The following is a 19,350-nucleotide window of genomic DNA, read 5'->3' as shown; positions in this document are numbered from 1 at the left end:
GTGGTTAGTTGTCGCGCGTGAGCGCGCGCAAAGGGGGAAGAAAGAAAGGAAAAGAAAAAGAAAAGACGATGCTGATGACGACGCCAGTTTTATGAGAGGTACAATCTCGCCTGTGGCGTCCAATCCGAAAAGGAGGGAGAGGAAAAGGGAGAGGAGGCAATGGACGATTGTGAGGAGCAGGCCGTCCATGTCATGAGGATCACACCAAGCCCCGGCTCACCGAATTTCCCCTGTTGGAAAACGATGCGTGCTCCAGCAGCACTCGCCGCCGCGGCAACTTGGCAAATCGGTGGCAGCAAGTGCGGTGCAGCGGTGCTCTTCGAATAACATACATATTATTCTGGCCTCCACATCCGATCAGAAGGTGCATGAACACTGCTGCGTTCCTCCTGTTCATGGTAATTCATGAATGGACCAGTAATTGTGTTTTTACAGCACACTAAACGGAACAGAAAATCAATCATTGATCAGGACGTTCACTTGGCAGTTCAAAATTGGAGCTGAGATAGGTAATGCAAATGGCACCAATCATGAGGCCTTGAAAAATAGCAGGCAACAAGATGATGGGAGCAGCAATTTGTGTAATGCTTTTGTTAAGATGATATCAAAGTGGCAGACATGAATGCATCACTGGTGTCTGAACCTGAGGTCAACCTGCCAATATTTATCACCAATTTTAACACGATGTATATAGCATACTAGACTTGAACTGTATTAAAAAAATTATACAGCATAGTGGAACTACATTCCAACTTCCAAAGAACAGCTCCAGAGATACTAAATACTTGAGCTAGCGTAGTAGCCTACTACACAGCGCGAAATGAACAATGCATCCATCTGAATGACGGCCTGCTGAAACTCTGAAACCCAACACAGGCTGCAGATCTTGGGCTGGGCTCCACCTGCCACTCAACTCTTTAACATCTGAAGACGAGTAGACGGCTACACATTGTTAAACAACTAGTAGTCGCACTATTTATCTTCTCATTAGTCATTCCTTTCTTCCTCAGTCCTCACCACCGGGCACCGGCACAGCCACCGCCCAACTTGCTGACTTCTGGTTCTTTCACCCAACTTGCTGACTTCTGGTTCTTTCACTCTAACAAGGGGACCGCCACTGAATGTGCTTGCCAATGACAGGTGAATGTGCTTCTCAGACTCAGACCCTCACCAAAAGCAAGAGGGATGTTGATAATTTTGGCTGCCAATCCAGCACAGTGATCCAAAAGCTACTATTGATGTTCAGAAAAGATAGTGACTTGACAATGTAAATGATTAAAGGCCCACCAAGAGTAACATCATTTATGCATTATGGCATCGGTGGGTAAATCTTCCAAACAGACATTATTGGTGCTTAGCATCAGAAAACAATGTTGCATCAGTAAGCTTTCAGGAGACCATCATGAGACATTGTAGGTGTTTTCATCATCTGGCCACTTGACTGTTGCAGTCCAACCTAACAAAATACTATAATCTATAATCAGCCATTACAGAGTGTACAGACCAGTATATTTAAAGTTTAAACAAGGTGATCCTATACCCCTAAACCAAAGAAACTTGCATACATGACATACGACAAGGCTAGAAAGGAAAAGGTCCAAGGAAGAGGCATGTGACGATGCTTGTAGCATAGTTGTCTATGATGTAGACTGATAGATTCACAGTTCAACACTCATCAAATGCAGACAATATATAAACTAGATTGGATACCAAGTATAACAAAATGGCTGACTGAAAAGCATACAACGGCCAGCCTAGAAGGGTCAATATGCAGTGCCAAACTAACCAACAACTGGTAGAGATCATTTATTGTGCAGCTACTACAAAAACAAATCAGAAATAAACAGTTGATTACGATGCTACTGATCAAGATACGGAGCAACATTGCACAGAATTAAGAGAAAAACATGCAGCGTCTGTACCAGAAAAACGCCAAGACAAACACAAATGTGACTTAAGGTGTAGTTCATAAAAAAAAACTTCAGAGTATGGTGGATAGAGTTGGGCATAGTTGCCTTCAATATAAGAGTCTCAAGATACCTTGACAGGTAGTTCTCTGGGGTAAGAGCAATGGTCACATCCAGCTTGCTCTGCTAGTCGGCAGGGAGCCCATAGTGGCTCATGCAACAAAGCATCACTCCATACTTAATGTGGCAAGGGTTCCTCTCATCAAGAGTAAGTACCAAGTCAGGTCACTTGCTTTTTTATGGATTTGGCTTCAAGCATACCAAAACCCATAACAGTCCCTCTTGCACCTCAGTCCATAATGAATTACTCACCATTAGCCTCAGCTCTACATCAAACACTCCTTGTGACTTTACACACCTACTATGGCTTGGAAGCAAGATGCCAAGGCCTCATCCTTAACTTGCATGAAAACCTCCCTCTCAATGAATGTAACCAGACAATCATTCAATAATTGTTCCCCCACTCTATTTGTTAGCTTATTCTTAACAAGATCCATTGCAGAAAATACCCTTTCAACGCTGGCAGTAGCTATGGGAAGAACCAGCACCAATTTAAGAAGCTTGTAAACAGTAGGATGTTTGAGGCTCTTCTTGGTTTTAACAAGCATAACAGAAAGCTCAACAAAACTTTTCACCTTCCTAAACCTTTCATCCTCACGCATATCAGCAATAAACCGTGTAAGATGGCTTGGAAGATGCAACAAATCTGTGCTTGAGAAGTCCTTCGGATAAGGCCTAGCAAGTTTAAGTAACTTGTCCTTGTTATATGGGTAAAATGAACTAGCTGGATCGAGTGATGCCACGTTAAGAAGAAAATCTGTGTTCATCTCATCAAACCTGTCATTTAACTCTTGAAGTGCTCTATCAAGGATGCTTGCGAAAATTTCAACACGGTAATGTTGGAGATTCTTGACTTTTCTCAAGAACCCCTTTGGTTTTAAAACTGGCTCATAAATATCATCCATGCTAGGGACTTTGATGTCATGCTTCGCACAAAAAGTAGTGATATCTTTAAGAATTTTTTGCAATTCATCATTCCCTCGCATTATTTCTAACTGTTCCTTTGTAGTATCAATGAGTTCAATGCCATTGACCATAAAAGAGTCTCTCATTTGCAAACATCTATTTAAGGTATATGTGCATCCCAATACATTCTTCAACATGTGTGTCATGAAAACAAACTCAAATGACTCAAAATATATCGATAGTTTTCAAGCATTGACAGCCTCTGCACCATGAGTATGGTGTCTCCTCCAATCATGATGAGAACACTCCGAAAGGTGGGATACAGTATGGAAATTTGTATGCAAGTTTTATAATGAAATCCCCGACGGGGATCATCCCATTTACTAAAGCACTTCTCTTGATCCAAATCTTCTAGAACCTGTTGAGCTTCAGGTATTTGAAGCATTTGAGCTTTTCTGCAGGACATTTTAAGAAAGCTCTCCAAAAATACAAGTTGCTGAAAGAAATCAGCACAAGCATCATTCTCCATAAGAACAGGAACAAGTGCCAACTGCAGTTCCTGCGCAAAGCAATGGACATAGTGAGCGGAAGGAAATTCATCCATGATTATTTTCTTTAGACCCTTCACGTGAGCCCTCATGTTGCATGCTCCATCATACCCCTGTCCTCGGACCCTAGACCAGCTCAAAGAGTGATCCCTGAGCAAGGATTCAATTGCAGCCTTAATTGTTGCGGCCTTCGGGTTCTCAACATGCACAACCCCAAGGAACCTCTCAACGACCCTCCCTTTCTTGTCCACATACCTCAAGCAAACAACCAGCTGTTCATTATGGCAAGCATCGGTAAATAGACAAGCAAGTATTGCAAAATTTTCCTCCCCAATGTCTTGCTTGATAAGCCTGGTAGTTTCTCTGGCACAAGCGTTAACGAGATCTTCCATCATCTTCGGACCGGTCATCTCAGGATCGTTCAGAGCATTCTGCAGAACCACCTTGTCCGCTCCATCCAAATTACCTGCCAACCATTTCAAGTGCTCATGAAAATTCCCTTGGTTCAGCGAGTCTTTGATTTCGTCATGCCCCCGAAAAGCCAACCCTTGCTGCAAAATAAACCTCAAGCTTCGAAGCAAAATCGACGGAGGTTTCGGCGCCGAGGTGGGAGCGGTCTTCTGCGCCTTTCCGGACCTCTCCCACAAAGACTTCAAATCCATTGTCTTGTGTCTCTTCATCATTTCCCAAGTCTTCAACTAATTTCTACATTTCAACAACCAAAGAAAAAGATGCGTCACTGGTTCCATTCACTGTCGGATCGGACATCAACACTTTCGGTCCCTTGAATTGAATCAAACGCGCATTTTCCAAGCGTAATGAGGAAACATTCGGGCGCTCAGTACTGACTTTCTGCCTTGCTCGGTGCTTGCTCTGCTCGCCGCCGTCGCCGCTCTGACTCCTCGCCTCCGCCGTATGCGGGCTGCGGCGGGTTGCCACTCCACCGCGTCCCGTCGAGACCGCGGAAGGCGGATGAGATGGGGATGGGAGTGGATTGGGGAATGGGAGGTTAGGGTTCCCAGGCGAGGTGGCCTCACTCCTGCTGCTCGACGACGACGAGGCCGCCGCCCTGGGAGCTCGACAGCCACCCACGCGGAGATGCGGTTCTGGGCTGGAGAAAAGAGGCTTCGGCCCATCATCCTATATGGCCCGCAATGCCCCATCTCGCTTTATAGCCCAATATAAGAACTTCGGTCAACATATCCTCTTTTTTTTTTTTGCGAATTGGTCAACATATCCTTTTGATTGCAGGATTTTTAATCTTGTGTTTTTTCTGTAAAATTAATCTGATTCATGACATGAATTTCTGTAGGAATCCTATGAACCCTGCGTTGCAACAGGATCCTTAGTTCAAAACGCAAATACGTTTTCCTAGAAGGCTAGAATCATACAATAACTAGTCTAAACTGTTTCATAAATTCCTTTAAATTTTGCTAGTTATTTTCAATAAGATTTCAGGTTCAAATATGACACTGGTAACAGCAAGTTAGCACGATTTTAGGGATCTTTTCAGCACTGTCAGACTTTTGTGGCACATTGTAGCGAAATAAATTGGATGGACCCTGGGCCCATTAGATAATGGAAATGCACCAAGGAGCAGTAAGCAACACATCCAGACACCAGATAAGATTTAACACACTGCTACTATCTCAATTCTCCTGACTAGCAAGGTTTGCCGCCTCAAACACAACATCACCGGTTCACCATCCACACTGCATAATTCTACACTGCAACCTACAGGTATATATGTCAGACAAATATGTTACATGACAGAGCCAGAGAGAACGGCAGGCGCAACTCGCAAGTCGCCACAATGCGAGTGAGACCCCATTTCCTCAGCTGAAGATGAACTGGGCCCTTTCACTGCTAATGGACCAAAAAAAATGTCCGCCTCGATACATTTGATCTCAGCTACACAAAAAAAGGCAGATGATTGTCATAAACATTCGTAATGTAAGACTGTAAAATGATTCAGATTAGTTAAGTGTTTACCAGTCTAGGCGACCTCGGTTCCAGTAACTGTTTTCGTCCTCGAAGATCATGAAGCTGCTAGCCCATGAGTTCTGCTCAGGGTACGCGCCGTGGAAATCGGAGGACAGGTGCCAGTCACTGTTCAAGGCCTTGAGCTCCTTCTCGGGCTCCACCTCAGCAAACGTCACACGCTTGCCGGCCTTCTTTGCCGTATGTTCCTTTGGGTCTTCCAGTGATTCCTGTTCTTTCGAGTCCTTTAGCGCTTTCTTCAGTTCTTTAGAATCCTTCAGTGCTTTCTTCGGATCTTTCAGCGCCGCCTTCTTCTGTTCTTTGGAATCCTTTGGTGACTTTGGCTCCTTCGAATCTTTTGATGTCTTGGATTGCTTTGCATCTTTTGATGGCTTCAGTTCTTTGGAATCCTTTGATGATTTTGTTTCTTTCGACTCCTTGGATGATTTTGACTCTTTCGAATCTTTAGATGATTTCCCAGACTGTTTAAATGACTTGCCAGCCTGCAATACAGATCGCAAGACGTCAGAATAACAATAGCCTGATTGTCATTTGGAACAAAAGAAGCATATTCTCAGCTTGGTTTTCTCAAAATAAATAATCACACGGTCCACATGAGCCAACAAAACAATTAGCTTCACTATTACAGCTGAACTAGCATGACAGATATCAATGAGTTAGCGCTGAGGGAGTACATGATATAACCATCAAACTTTAGACTAAAGACAAGGTATGCATCGCATATCAAAATGATGTCACCATAAACATAGTGATGATTATCATCACCAAAGGATCACAGTCAACTGGGAACAAGCATGAACAACTACCTCAAATTCAAAGTAAGCATTCTGCAATGTTGTTAAGTGCACAAAGTGGGGACAACTATAGAAGGTTCCTGTACCTTATTCGCCAGTTTCTTCAGCGCATCAGTCCCATTTTCTTCAACAAACTTATCAAGTGCTGTGAGGAAGTCATCAGATTTCCCAAAAAGGCCTTTCTTCTGAGGGACATACCAAATGTTGACCATCTGGTTCTTTATGAAGGCAGGTCTCACATAATTCTGGTACACATAGGCTGCGCCATTGAAGTATGGCAAGACAAGCCAGCAAATAAAGATCAATTTCATTGAAGGCCAGAAAGGAAGCCTGTCAAAATCAAGCATGGGAAAGCCATGGAATTTAGTGACCAATGTGCCATTATGATCTTTAAAACATATGTTCGAGTTCCAATTAAAAATCCTGTGATCAGATGCAAAACCCTAAAATCGCAAACTCCTAGAATTTAAACCAGAGGTGGTAAACCTTGCAACTTCCATCACACATCATGGATGTTTTGACACCCAAGAAGCAAAATCATATCACCAGACAGTTTTTTGTCATTTGGTTCGAAACTAAAAATAAATATGTGAAGATTCATGACAACCCAGTCTATCTTACCTCAAATAGAACAGTCTGTAGTCTGACATTATTTTAGAAAAAAAAACAAAGATTAGAAGAGTAAGATGTACAAGGGCTTGACAGTGTAAATGATTTAATGCTTGTCCGAAAGTCCTAAGATATATCAACAACTAAAAGGCCCCAACTTTCACACAGAATAGTAAACTGACACTGAAAACAATATAACAAACACTACTTACCACTGAATAATTGATGCAAATGTGAGTTCAAACAATGTTATTAGTGAGTACAGCACCCAATATGTGAGCCATTGTTGATCATCCACAGGAGATTTGGTCTCTATTGCCTTAACGGAAGCATACCTGTAAGTTGTAATAACACTTAAACTTGTGTTTTACAAATAAAAGTTGAGTTTCTAGCAGTAAATTACAGGTCATGAGCAACTTACAGCGGATAAGCCAGTGCCACCAAAGGCCTGCAGAGGAAAACAAACAAACTCAAGTTTTTTTTATTTTATTTTTGCGAACAAAACAAACTCAAGTTAAAGCATGCATTTTCGATTAATAATGATAGCTTATGAGCCAGAAGAGAGAAACTTTCAGAAAGAGGAAACGGTAAATTCAGAAATGAGTGGCACTAGTCCAAGTGTGATACATCTATCATAGAGTAGTAGCAGCAAACCACCAGTACACTCCAATAGGGGGGCAAATGAATAACTGACAAGAAACTTATTCACCACCTGTGATACATCTATCATAGATTGTTTGCTTAGATAAGTTTTTACATTTTACAGCACAGTAACATGAAGAGCCGTTAAAACATGCTGGTCCAAACATAGCAACATTTATCACAGTATCAGTACTGAACGTGACACTAGCTAGCTTCGTGAATAAATGAAGCTCGATGTACCTTGGTACAACACACATGGATTCATGCTAAGGTAAGGTTTAATAAATCCTGGTCCCAGAACCGTGCACCCATTTTTTAATGATATGTCAGAGTCACTACGAGACATAACCCACGATCCAGTAAACTATAAGAAACAGGACCAGATTGTGCCGAGCCACTCTTCACCATGTGACCTAACTTGCTGCGTGGAAAGGAGTGTGAAGCAGCCAAGAAGATAGTGAGACTGGACAAGGGAATGAATACCAGAAACCATTCTGGAAAGTGGAATTGGCCAACAAACCTACTCCTACAATTGCAGGCACTAGGAAAACTACAAATCTGAAAGCAGGCCCCTTTTATAAAGGACTGAGGTAAAGGTAGGAACTGACAGAACTCAGCAGCTGAAGTCAGAATCCAATCTTGGTGATCTACATCAGAGGCACGCAACTCGTGCATCACGGCCTAACTTTTCGTTCTGGGCAAGGAGGGATTGCATCCAGAAAAGTTGTGAATCGGACAGAAAGAGAAATATGCTGATGCAGGCGAAAATGTAGACCCAGAGAAATGAACACTGCAAAACCCAAACTCGGTACGCATTCCAGAACGGCAGGAGACCCCCTGTAATCAAGTTTTTTTTTTCTACCAAAGAAACTCTAAAAGAATAAAAAACATTTTTTCTACAAAAAGAAATGCAGGCATTGCTACAGATGGCGATTCACAAGGCTGATTGAGGGGGCGCGAGATTTTACAGGTGAAAACTGAACCATTCCCAGAAGGATTTCTTGTCAGGCGCAAGAGTTCTCGCATCGACTAAAACCGACGCCATTGTGCCGATTCGAAGTCCGGACCGATACGAACTCCCGGTACACATCTCAAGAACAAAACGAAGGCTACTTCAACAATGCCGAACATCTGAAGCATCCAGAATCGCTCCGCGCCATCAAAAAAACATTCCAGCGATGGATTATTAAAAAAAAAGAACCAATAGATGAAGGAAGGGGGAGAAAGGACGGCCGGGGCCTGGGAGAGCAGAGCACTGACTGACCCTGCAAGAACGTCGAAGTTGTTGGCGATGACCTTGAGCAAAGATCCGGAGCCCATCGCCGTCTCTAGCCCCCCAAATCGGCGCCACTGAAGAGCTGGGAATGAGAGGGATTGGATAATCCGGATGGTCGCGGTGTTCTTGAACCCCGCCGCTTTCTTTCTCTCCCTCGTCCTTCCCCCTTTCGGTGCTTTTGGGGTCTCGAGGGGAGCGAAAACAGGGGAGGAGAGAGGAAAGTGCGGTGGAGAGTGGAGCGGACAGTGGAGTGCAGCAGACGAGACGACGGGAGGCCGGCGTGGAGGTGAGGAGACCGAGACCGAGCAGAGAGCACCAGCAGTCCAGCACGGATACAGAGGAGGAGGTTACGCAAATAGGGCCCTGGAAACTTATTTCATTAGAAGTAATAACGTGGTAATGCCGTGGGATTTACTAATTTTCAATTAATTAATTAATTAGTAGAGCCAAACAGGGCACGAGGCCACGAGCACACTGGTAGAGGGTTTATGCATGCGACCCTTGAAACTTATTTTAATAATAATCAGTTGCGGTAATTTTATCGGTAACACAACCAAACAGAACATAAAACTACGGCGACGGGTGTTTTTGGTATTCTATCTCTGGGTCACTATTTTGACTCGTGGTGTCTTCCATGATTCGTGGTCATCTGTTTGGTGTTCACATAAGGCTCCGTTCGCTCGGCTGAAATTGACTGACAAAACAAGCCAAAATTAAACTGTTGTGAGAAAAAAAATACTATTTTGACTGAAAAAAGAAGCCGAACAAGCCGGCTTTTAAGGTAAGCCGAACGAGGCCAATGTGTTTTAGTTTTTTTTTTGTTTAAGGGTTTTTTTTCTTTCTCTAATATGTTTTGCTTTCATCTATTGCGCCCTTGTTTATCTTAGTCCTTTTCCATCATTAGGTTCTTACTAGAATCATTGTTGTTCAAAGTTTGCCGTCTGTCTTTTGAATTTTTTTTAGCGTGTATCAAGTTTGAGTGGTCAAAATTATTGACAGATATTTGGAAACGGATCCAGTAGATGATAGCTTGTTCATTAACACAGCGTTAATACTGTGATTACTGAGTACAACTATACAAAACACACTATAGACCAAATAAAGTAGTGTGCATCTACTTGTAATTTTAAACATGGTTCAGTGTTCACCTTGCCAAAAAAAAAAACAGGAAAAATGGAGAATATAAAGTGCTTAGCTAAAACATATATGTAATTAATACTCAATTAGTGGTTTTATGTGCAAAAAAAAGTGTTATCAGCTCGATTTACCAGCCATGGCACAGTATTTTTCTCCCATAACACAACAACATCAGCCGGTTTATCAGCTGCAAAAACCATTAGCCGAACGATAGTTTTCAATAATTAGCTGCTGTTTTAAAGGGTTCTAAACAAGGACTAAAATGTAATTCCATGACAGTAGGTGGGTACAAGTGAAAAGGAGATGTAAACTGATTATTGCACGGCTGGGATTCCATTTCCTTTGCCCTGGCCCACGCACCTGCCTGCCGCACAGCTCAGCCCATGGATAATCCGCCCCCTGCCGGTTTATTTTATTCATTAAAATATTTTCCAATGTTTATGCCTGTATATCTCCCAAGATCTTATCTGATAGTAAATGCCAGATTTGGTGTTTGATACGTGCTTATTCTTCTCGTATGCGTCAATTATTATTATATTTTAGCCTTCTTTTAAGATATTTCATATTTGGGTCACAGGAAACGAATAACAAAATAGATCTTTTTTTATTATTATGTAGTATATATATACAGGTTGTATACATAAGACACATATTGAGCTGGTGGATTATAGCTAGAAGTATCAACCATGACAAAGGCCCTGTTCACTTGGCTGAAATTGGTTGAAAAAATAAACCAAAGCTAAATTGTTGTTAGAGAAAAACACGGTTCCAGCTAAAAAAGAAATCGAACAAACATGCTTTTAAGATAAGCCGAACGGGGCCAAAGTAGTAGAAATCTTTCTCCTCTTCTTAAACCGTTTAGGTGTCGTCTCTATGATAGCATATGCTAGAATATCTATTAGCAGGTCCTTTTGTACTTCTGGAATCAATTGTAACACCCTAAAATTTGCATCTTTTAAAAATAGGTATAAACTGATTTATTTCTGAATTTTATGCTCATAAAATTTAGGAAAATAATTTTTTTCATTTAATTAAAATTTATCATAAGGTTTAGCAATATGGATGTGCATACATGACAGTGCATTTGCTTCTTTGTATTGTGTGGATTTGATTCAAATTGGAAATATTCAAAATTTCTTTTGCAAATGAAATTAAAAATAGCTATGAAATAAAAGAATTTTTAAAGTTGTAAAATTTATTTTTTAACTCCGCCTATGGTAGAGCGTCTTTGGTGTCCCAGCATAGCAGGTCCCAAGCCCTAGTAAAGGAGGAGGGTTGTGTTAGGCGTGGCGAGCCAATGTAAAAACTTAGCCACTTAAATGGAGATGAAACCCGAAATAAAATCGTTGGGGCGTAACCCTCTTAGCGACGCGCCATATCGGAACCCGGGTATGGTGTTAAATGGGCAAGGGCCGGGTCATCACCCCCATGACGCGCCATGTCGTGATTTGGGCATGGTGTCAAGTAACCAAGGATCGGGTCGTCGCTTCCTTAGTGGCGCGCTACATCGGCGCCCGGGTGTAGTGAAAAATGAGCAAGGGTCTTCGCATCAGAGTCGACGGGTGCGAAGGGTAAGGAAGCTAGTCGAACCAACTAGGATCCGTTTAGGTAGTTGGAATGTAGGGTCACTTACAGGTAAGTTAAGAGAATTAGTGAGAATTAGTTGAAACCGCAACTAGGAGGCATGTAAATATATTATGCGTTCAAGATACTAAATGGAAGGGTCAGAAGGCGAAGGAGGTGGACAATACAGGTTTCAAGCTTTGGTATACAGGGACAGTCGCGAATAGAAATAGAGTAGGAGTTTTGATTGATAAGAGCCTCAAGAATGGTGTGGTGGGAGTGAGAAGGCAAGGAGATAGGATTATCTTAGTCAAGCTTGTCGTTGGTGATATGGTCTTGAACGTAATTAGTGCGTATGCCCCCCAAGTAGGCCTCGACGAGAGTGCTAAGAGACAGTTCTAGAAAGACTTAGATGGCCTGGTTAGAGCTATACCTAGTAGTGAGAAGCTTTTTATAGGAGGAGATCTTAATGGGCATGTAGGTACTACAAGCGCAGATTTTGAGGCAATTCATGGAGGTTTTGGGTATGGTAGTAGGAATCAGGAGGGGGAGGAAGCTCTAGACTTCACGGTAGCTTTTGACCTGATGATAGCCAACACTTTCTTTAGAAAGAGAGAATCTCATCTAGTGACCTTCAGTATCGGACAACACTGTAGTCAGATTGACTTTGTCCTCGCAAGAAGAAAGGACAAACGAGCATGCTTGGATTGTAAGGTGATACCAGGGGAGTGTGTTGTTTCTCAACATAAGCTTTTGGTGGTAGATTTTCGTTTTCAGATGCGTGCCCGTAGGGATAAACAAGCTAAGATTGAAAGAACAAAGTGGTGGAAACTGAAAGGGGAGACGTCAGAGGTATTTAGGGAAACGGTTATCAAAGGAGGCTCTTGGAAGGAAGAAGACGACATAAACAATATGTGGGACAAGATGGCAACCAACATTCGGAAGGTAGCCTTAGAGGTGTGTGGAGTAACCAAAGGAAGGGGACGTGAGGCTAAAGATACTTGGTGGTGGAACGAGGAAGTCCAAAGGGCTATTAAGGAGAAGAAAGAATGCTATAAACGCTTGTACCATGACAGGAGTGTGGACAATATAGAGAAGTATAAGGTGGCAAAGAAGACTGCAAAGCGAGCTGTAAGTGTGGCAAAGGGTAGAGCGTACGAGGATCTTTACCAACATTTGAGTACGAAGGAAGGAGAGAAGGACATTTATAGGATGGCTAGGGTTTGTGAGAGAAAGACACGGGACTTCAACCAAGTTAAGTGCATTAAAGATGAAAGGGAGCATCTCTTGGTAAAGGAGGATGAGATCCGACATCGATGGCAAGAGTATTTTGACAAATTGTTCAATGGTGAGAATATGGACACAACCTTTCAGTTGGATGACTCTTTTGATGACACCAATAGACGCTTTGTGTAGAGAATCTAAGAATCGAAGGTCAGAGAGGCGTTGAAAAGGATGAAAGGAGGTAAGGCGATAGGACCGGATGGTATCCCAATCGAGGTGTGAAGATGCCTCGGGGACATAGCTGTAGTATGGTTAACTAAGCTGTTCAACCATATTTTTCGATCGAACAAGATGCCTGATGAGTGGAGGAGAAGTATATTGATACCGATCTACAAGAATAAAGGGGATATTCAAAGTTGTACAAATTATCGAGGAATTAAGTTGATGAGCCATACTATGAAGCTATGGGAGAGAGTTATCGAGCATCGCTTGAGAGCAATAACGCGGGTCTCTATGAACCAATTTGGTTTCATGTCCGGAAGGTCAACCATGGAAGCCATTTTCTTAATAAGACAAGTTATGGAGCGGTATAGGGAGAAGAAGGACCTACACATGATTTTTATTGACTTGGAGAAGGCTTATGATAAAATACCAAGGAATGTTATGTGGTGGGCGTTGGACAAACATAAAGTCCCAATGAAGTACGTCGGGCTCATTAAGGACATGTACAACAATGTTGTGACTAGAGTTCGAACAAGTGATGGAGACACGGATGACTTCCCGATTAGGATAGGACTACATCAAGGGTCAGTTTTGAGCCCTTATTTGTTTGCTTTAGTGATGGATGAGGTCACAAGGGACATACAAGGGGACATCCCTTGGTGTATACTTTTCGCGGACGATGTAGTGCTAGTTGATGAAAGCCGGACATGAGTGAATCAGAAACTGGAGTTATGGCGGGAGACTTTGGAGTCCAAAGGTTTTAGACTTAGTAGAACTAAAACTGAGTATATGAGATGTGACTTCGGCACTACTACTCGGAAGGAGGAAGATGTTAGTTTAGAAGGTCAAGTAGTGCTTAGGAAGGATACCTTTCGATATTTAGGATCAATGCTACAGAGGAACGGGGATATTGATGAAGATGTTAGCCATAGAATCAAAGCAGGGTGGATGAAGTGGCGGCAAGCGTCTGGTGTCCTATGTGACAAAAGGGTACCACAGAAGCTAAAAGGCAAGTTTTATAGGACGACAATTAGACCTGCTATGTTGTATGGTGCAGAATGTTGGCCTACGAAAAGACGACATATTCAACAGCCAAGTGTCGCGGAAATACGTATGTTGCGTTGGATTTGCGGTCATACAAGAAGGGATCGAGTTCGGAACGATGATATACGTGAGAGATTAGGGGTAGCGCCAATTGAAGAAAAGCTTGTCCAACACCGGTTGAGATGGTTTGGACATGTGCAATGGAGACCTCCAGATGCACCGGTGCGTAGTGGAATCCTAAGTCAGGATAGTAACATGAAGAGAGGCAGAGGAAGACCGAAGTTGACTTGGGTAGAGGCAATAAAAGGAGACTTGAAAGGATAGAATATACCCAAAGACTTAGCCTTAGATAGGAGTGCTTAGAAGACAGCTATTCACGTGCCTGAACCTTGATTGCTTCTGTTGGGTTTCAACTCTAGCCTACCCCAACTTGTTTGGGACTTAAAGGCTTTGTTGTTGTTGTTGTTGTAAAATTTATTTTTTGGGAGCATATCAAAATTTGTCATTTTTATTTGTATTAAAAAGTGTATTTTAAACCATCTTTGAATTTGATTTGGTTTGCGTTTGAATTTGGTTTTGAAAACGAAATAGGAAAAAATGGGAAATTGGAAAAACACTCCTCTCCTCTCATCGGCCCAGCTGGCCTGTTGGCCCAGTTCCAGCGCTGCTGCCCCATTCTCTTCGGCGGCCCATCCCCTTCGGCCTTCCTCCCGCAGGTCGTTCTGCTCCTCTCGCTTTGGCCCACGCCAACGCGCAGCCCAGCCCGAAGCACCGCACGTCCCCTTCCTCTCTCTTGCGCTGATAGGTGGGGTCTCCCTGTCAGGTCTTCCTTCCACCTCGTGCACGAACGGGACTTCATCGAGGAATCCACGCCCGTGCCGTCTCCTTCTGTTGCCGTGCCTCCCAAGCTGCTCGGCTCTTAAATAGAGAGCCTCCGCACCGTGCCACCGATCCCGCACCCATGCTGTAGCCGCATCGCCTCGAGCAAGCCTAGCGTCGCCGCCCGGATCCCGCCGCGTGGAGTTTGACGCCGCGGAGTCGCCTCCGTAGCTTCAACTCCAACCTAAGCCACTACCGAGCTATGTGTGGAGGTAAGAAACCTTTTGAAGTCGTTTTCCCCTCGCTCTTCTGCTCTCAGTACCTCGCGCGACTTCGCATTTGAAGCCGAGCCACAAGCTAGCGCGTGACGCCGTCACCGTCCCTCCACTGCCTCAACCGATGCCTCCATAAAGTTCTCTGAGTCTCCCTCTTGCTCCCTGTCTTTTCCCCGTAAAGGATGGTGTCGGAATCATAGAAACCGACTTCTCCGGTGATCTCATCCATGGCACCGCCGTAGACACTTTGCCACCGTCACTATTCCGGCCAACTAGTCTTTTCTCTCCCCTCCGATCCGATCTCAGCCGCCCGCATCTGATCCGACGGTCGAGATTTCATGATACCCCTTCGCTTGGCATAATTTCTAAAGAGCCCCTTCAGTTTTCTAAAATAGAACCCGCCGTCCCTAGCACCTTTCTTGACTCCATCTTCTTGTTCTAAAAGCGTACTTTCGTTCGGCTAGATTGAAAATACGTTTTCACTTATTTATAGATTTGCCACTGATTTTGTTTTAGGCATAACTTCTTCGTTTTAACTCCGATTTGACCTGTTCAACTTGCGTTAGGTTCATAATTTCATAATCTACATATTCATACTACTGTTAAGTAGGATTTCAACTTTTAAAATTCATGATTAGATTTAATCTACTATTTTATTAAAGGAAATCTTATTTAATTCATACCTTCTACGTTTTAGCTCTGTTTTGACTCATTCAAGTTGCGTTAGATTCATATCGACGAGATCTACGTGTTAGTAACAGTGTTTACCATATCACTATTTTTGAAATTTCATGGTTTAGATCATATCTTGGTTAATGATTATGCAACTGAATTTTATAAATAAAATATGATTTATTTTACTTTAGTATTATAATTCAAACTTAAATTTGACTTAATTTATAGTATCTATAAAATATCTTATATATGTTTTTATATAATTAAAACACATGAAGCTAATAGTTTTATGAGTAGATCTGTCGGTAGTTGTATCTTTTCAACCGTAGCTCCGATTAGCGTGCCTCTCACGACTGTATGTTCGTAGCGATGCGTAGAATCGTGTTTCAAACTCTTTGACTTATTTTTTCTATGATTGGTGTATTGTTCTAATCTAGATCTATTGTTTGCTTCATGTATGATTGTATGGATGCTTGTGTGGTGCTTTATGATTTTGTTCAGTCGGTGAGATATATGTGGTGATCAAAAAAGAAGAAGAACATTGAAGATTAAAGCTTACCGAAGGATCAGTGTTTAAGGCAAGTATAGCATAGGATCATCCTTATTGTCCTATACACCTTTAATCATTTAATTCATACTGCATGTGTCTATCTTAACTGCCACTAAGGATTTCCTAGTACCTTGTACCTTGTTCCTTGACACTTTTGGGATATTGTATTGGGTAGTATGATACTAGTGCTCAACTAAGACTATGATCTTGTAACTTGACTAATGTAATATGCAATTAACACTAAAAGATGTTTTTAGCAATATGGAACAAGGGGCTAGAGTATTAGGCTATTTTATGGTGCTCTAGATTCCTCTCCCTAAGGACTTATCTATAAGTGATTATCCGGGACTTACAGTACAACTATGAGGGCTATATGGCTCTGGCTTTAGCTCAGTATGAGGACATTTTCTAGCTTATTAGAGGTTACCTTTATTGGCGTAAGAATGACTTGATGAATCAGGTATAGGACAGCCTCTACTCTTATGTGTATAGCCGTGATGGAATTGTGCCATTCGATAGGGGGGTTCCTATATCTGTTTGCCGAGTGAATCTAATGGCCCTAACTTATTAGACGAACCTTTGAAAGGCTTTATAGTGAACCCTACCAACCTTCCTTGGAAGTGGGTCAAGAGATTAGCTACCTTGGGCGAAAGGGTAAATCACGACTCACAGTGAAAGTGTACAACCTCTGCAGAGTGTAAAACTAGTATATCAGCCGTGCTCACGGTCATGAGCAGCCTTGGAACCCTTATGGAATAGATGATCACTAATGATAAAGATGCTCATTAATGGTTAATTGTTTATGCTATTCATTATTCATGTTTACCTGATCATGTGTTTATATGAGCTCATGGATAAACTTGTTGCTACTCAATTGCTAAAAGATGACTCATTAAAAGCTAATCATAGTTAAACCAGTGTCAACCTTTTAAGCCTCATGAACCCCATGTTATATTTGTTGAGTACGACATGTACTTACGCTTGCTTTATTTTCAAATATTTGGATGAAAATCCTGGATGGGTACCAGATTGCTAGAGTTTGGAGAAATCAGGCTTATGATCAACTAGTCAGTTGTCCCTATGGAAGTGGAGTCTTCACCCGAAGATCGAAGTTGTCTTTCCGTTGTTTGCTATCTAAGGTTATAATCTTTATACTAATACGCTATGTATTTAAGCATTGTCTTTTGATATTACCCTCATTTGTACATGTGAGATTTGACTTCCTAGGCTCACATATGGTGTGTATCTGGTTTTGTTCTTAAAACCGGGTGCTACATCCATGCATTCCAACATTCAGCTAGATGTTGTTTGTAGTCACACTTGCAAGGTGTTTGGTTCCTGAAATGGTAACGTGAACCAAACGCTATGTTGATCTTTTTTGAGAATCCACATCTGGCCTAGAGCAGGTCATGATGTTGCTGCAGTCGGCACCATTAAAAATACACATGTCTACTGTATATGCCCTTGCTGCTAGCCATGTGTATTTTGCATATGAATTCCATGTAAACCTCTTTTTCATATTCTCAATGAAATGCCTCAAGCATTCCTTCTATTCTACACCATTGAAAATCTTTTTGACTGAACCTTCTAGCCCTTTGCAAGCATTTGTACAAATGGCTAACTTATTCATTGGACCTATCACTTTCCAAAGTTGTTCCACACAAAAAAAACAATTCTCTTGATCTCTGTAATACAAAAGCAACCAGGAATATCCAATTCTGGCCATCTATTGCATTGGCATAGGCATGCGTGGCATGTGGCCATTCCACTCCCCGTTGGAATCTACACTAATGTAGGGCCCACAACCATCTCTAAATCCATCTACACTTGCTTTGAAGGCAAAAAAATATACTAAAATGAGTGTGACCATCTACTATCACAATACTTATCTCAACTATGCTGCCACATGATCTAAGTTCTACCTCAACTTTGGTCTAAACGGCCAATCAAAATAATCATCCCATTTTCCAAATAACCTACTTTGTAGCCCTCTATTTGCCATAGTAAGCCATTTGATAAGGAAACTTGATCTTGTACTTATTCTCAAGCTCTTCCTTCATAGCTTTGACACCCATCTCAGGCTTGTCCTTTAAAAGTGGAACGACTGTCTCAATAATCCAAGCTAGGATGCCATCTTGCCTAGAACTCTACTTCTTGAGCACACTAGTGGGTGAACTCTTTTATTTGTACCTACATCAAAGCAAGACACGCATAAACTTGTGAGTCACAAATTAGTCATTGATGCAGAACATGCCAACAACATAATGGGGCAAGAACATTGTAAAAAAATAGAAATGGTGTTAGTATTCGCGTACCTTGACATTGCCATCTTTTTGTGTCTTAGCTATAATTTTCCATGGGCACCCACCACTATAGTAGCTCCTAAACCTCTACTGTAACACCCCTGGTGTTACCGCCTTTGTTAGCTTAGAGGTCAAGGCCTAATAAATCCCTGTGAATATGTTTTTTAGTGTGTGACTCGCTTTGTGAATAAAGGAACCAATTAAGTGTTATCGATCCACTTGTCTTGGGCTTAAACTTTTGAAAATTTTTGTGAACAAAGGTTGTTTATGGTTTGTTTTGGAAAAAGCGTGAAGAAAGTGCTTGAAAATGCCTAATAGTAATTCTAGCGAATGGCTTGTTTTATTTGATTAAGCCTGGAAAGCAATTTTTATAAACAAAGATAAAATATAACTTGTATTTAGTATTTAAATAAGATTTGAAGTACAAGTTTAGTAGACAAAAATGTAACTTTTGTTCTGGTGAATAGATGTTGTTCAATAGTGTTTTTGAAAGCCCAAAACATCGAATCCAGAATCTAAACTAGAACTTTTCGTCGAATCGGCAAGAAATTGAGCTTATGTTTAAAATGCCATTTTTGGTGAATTATATTGAGCAAAATAGTTAAATGATGCTTAAATATTTTGCTCCTCTAGGTTAGTATGAAGTATAGACTATTGTGTGAAATGCTTGTTGGTTGAAATTGATAAGGTTTAGACATTTTAAAAATTGTGGCAAAAGTGTTAGTGGTTGTTTAG

At 41.8% G+C, this 19,350-nt stretch overlaps 3 protein-coding genes and 1 pseudogene across 5 annotated transcripts; 1 reads left to right on the top strand and 3 right to left on the bottom strand.

The window, feature by feature from the left end:
• Positions 1–649: 649 nt before the first annotated feature.
• On the bottom strand, positions 650–4,607 carry LOC136482626 (uncharacterized). Of its 2 annotated transcripts, XM_066479845.1 has the most exons (3): positions 4,331–4,607; positions 2,041–4,186; positions 650–1,456 (listed from the first exon to the last, which is right to left on the bottom strand). In XM_066479845.1, exon 2 carries the CDS (start codon positions 4,162–4,164, stop codon positions 3,136–3,138), a length of 1,029 nt encoding a protein of 342 aa, XP_066335942.1. In that variant the 5' UTR covers positions 4,165–4,186; positions 4,331–4,607; the 3' UTR covers positions 650–1,456; positions 2,041–3,135. The 2 variants fall into 2 exon arrangements, with proteins under 2 accessions (XP_066335942.1, XP_066335941.1); XM_066479844.1 differs by having other exon boundaries at positions 650–1,467; positions 2,041–4,607.
• Positions 2,318–2,932, bottom strand: LOC136480563 (uncharacterized). The gene has a single exon (XM_066478068.1). It carries the CDS (start codon positions 2,930–2,932, stop codon positions 2,318–2,320), a length of 615 nt encoding a protein of 204 aa, XP_066334165.1.
• Positions 4,608–5,107: 500 nt separating the features above from the next.
• Positions 5,108–9,110, bottom strand: LOC136482625 (HVA22-like protein a). Of its 2 annotated transcripts, none has more exons than XM_066479843.1 (6): positions 8,792–9,110; positions 7,307–7,333; positions 7,098–7,220; positions 6,363–6,606; positions 5,474–5,964; positions 5,108–5,392 (listed from the first exon to the last, which is right to left on the bottom strand). In XM_066479843.1, exons 1-6 carry the CDS (start codon positions 8,845–8,847, stop codon positions 5,389–5,391), a joined length of 945 nt encoding a protein of 314 aa, XP_066335940.1. In that variant the 5' UTR covers positions 8,848–9,110; the 3' UTR covers positions 5,108–5,388. The 2 variants fall into 2 exon arrangements, with proteins under 2 accessions (XP_066335940.1, XP_066335939.1); XM_066479842.1 differs by lacking the exon at positions 8,792–9,110 and adding an exon at positions 8,496–8,768.
• Positions 9,111–10,076: 966 nt separating this feature from the next.
• On the top strand, positions 10,077–13,735 carry LOC136480562 (uncharacterized; annotated as a pseudogene).
• Positions 13,736–19,350: the final 5,615 nt, after the last annotated feature.

Source organism: Miscanthus floridulus, chromosome 9 (assembly GCF_019320115.1).
Source record: "Miscanthus floridulus cultivar M001 chromosome 9, ASM1932011v1, whole genome shotgun sequence".
In the NCBI taxonomy this organism is placed as follows: Eukaryota; Viridiplantae; Streptophyta; class Magnoliopsida; order Poales; family Poaceae; genus Miscanthus; species Miscanthus floridulus.
The sequence above is the reverse complement of the archived record's forward strand: the minus strand, read 5'-3'. Positions and strand labels throughout refer to the sequence as shown.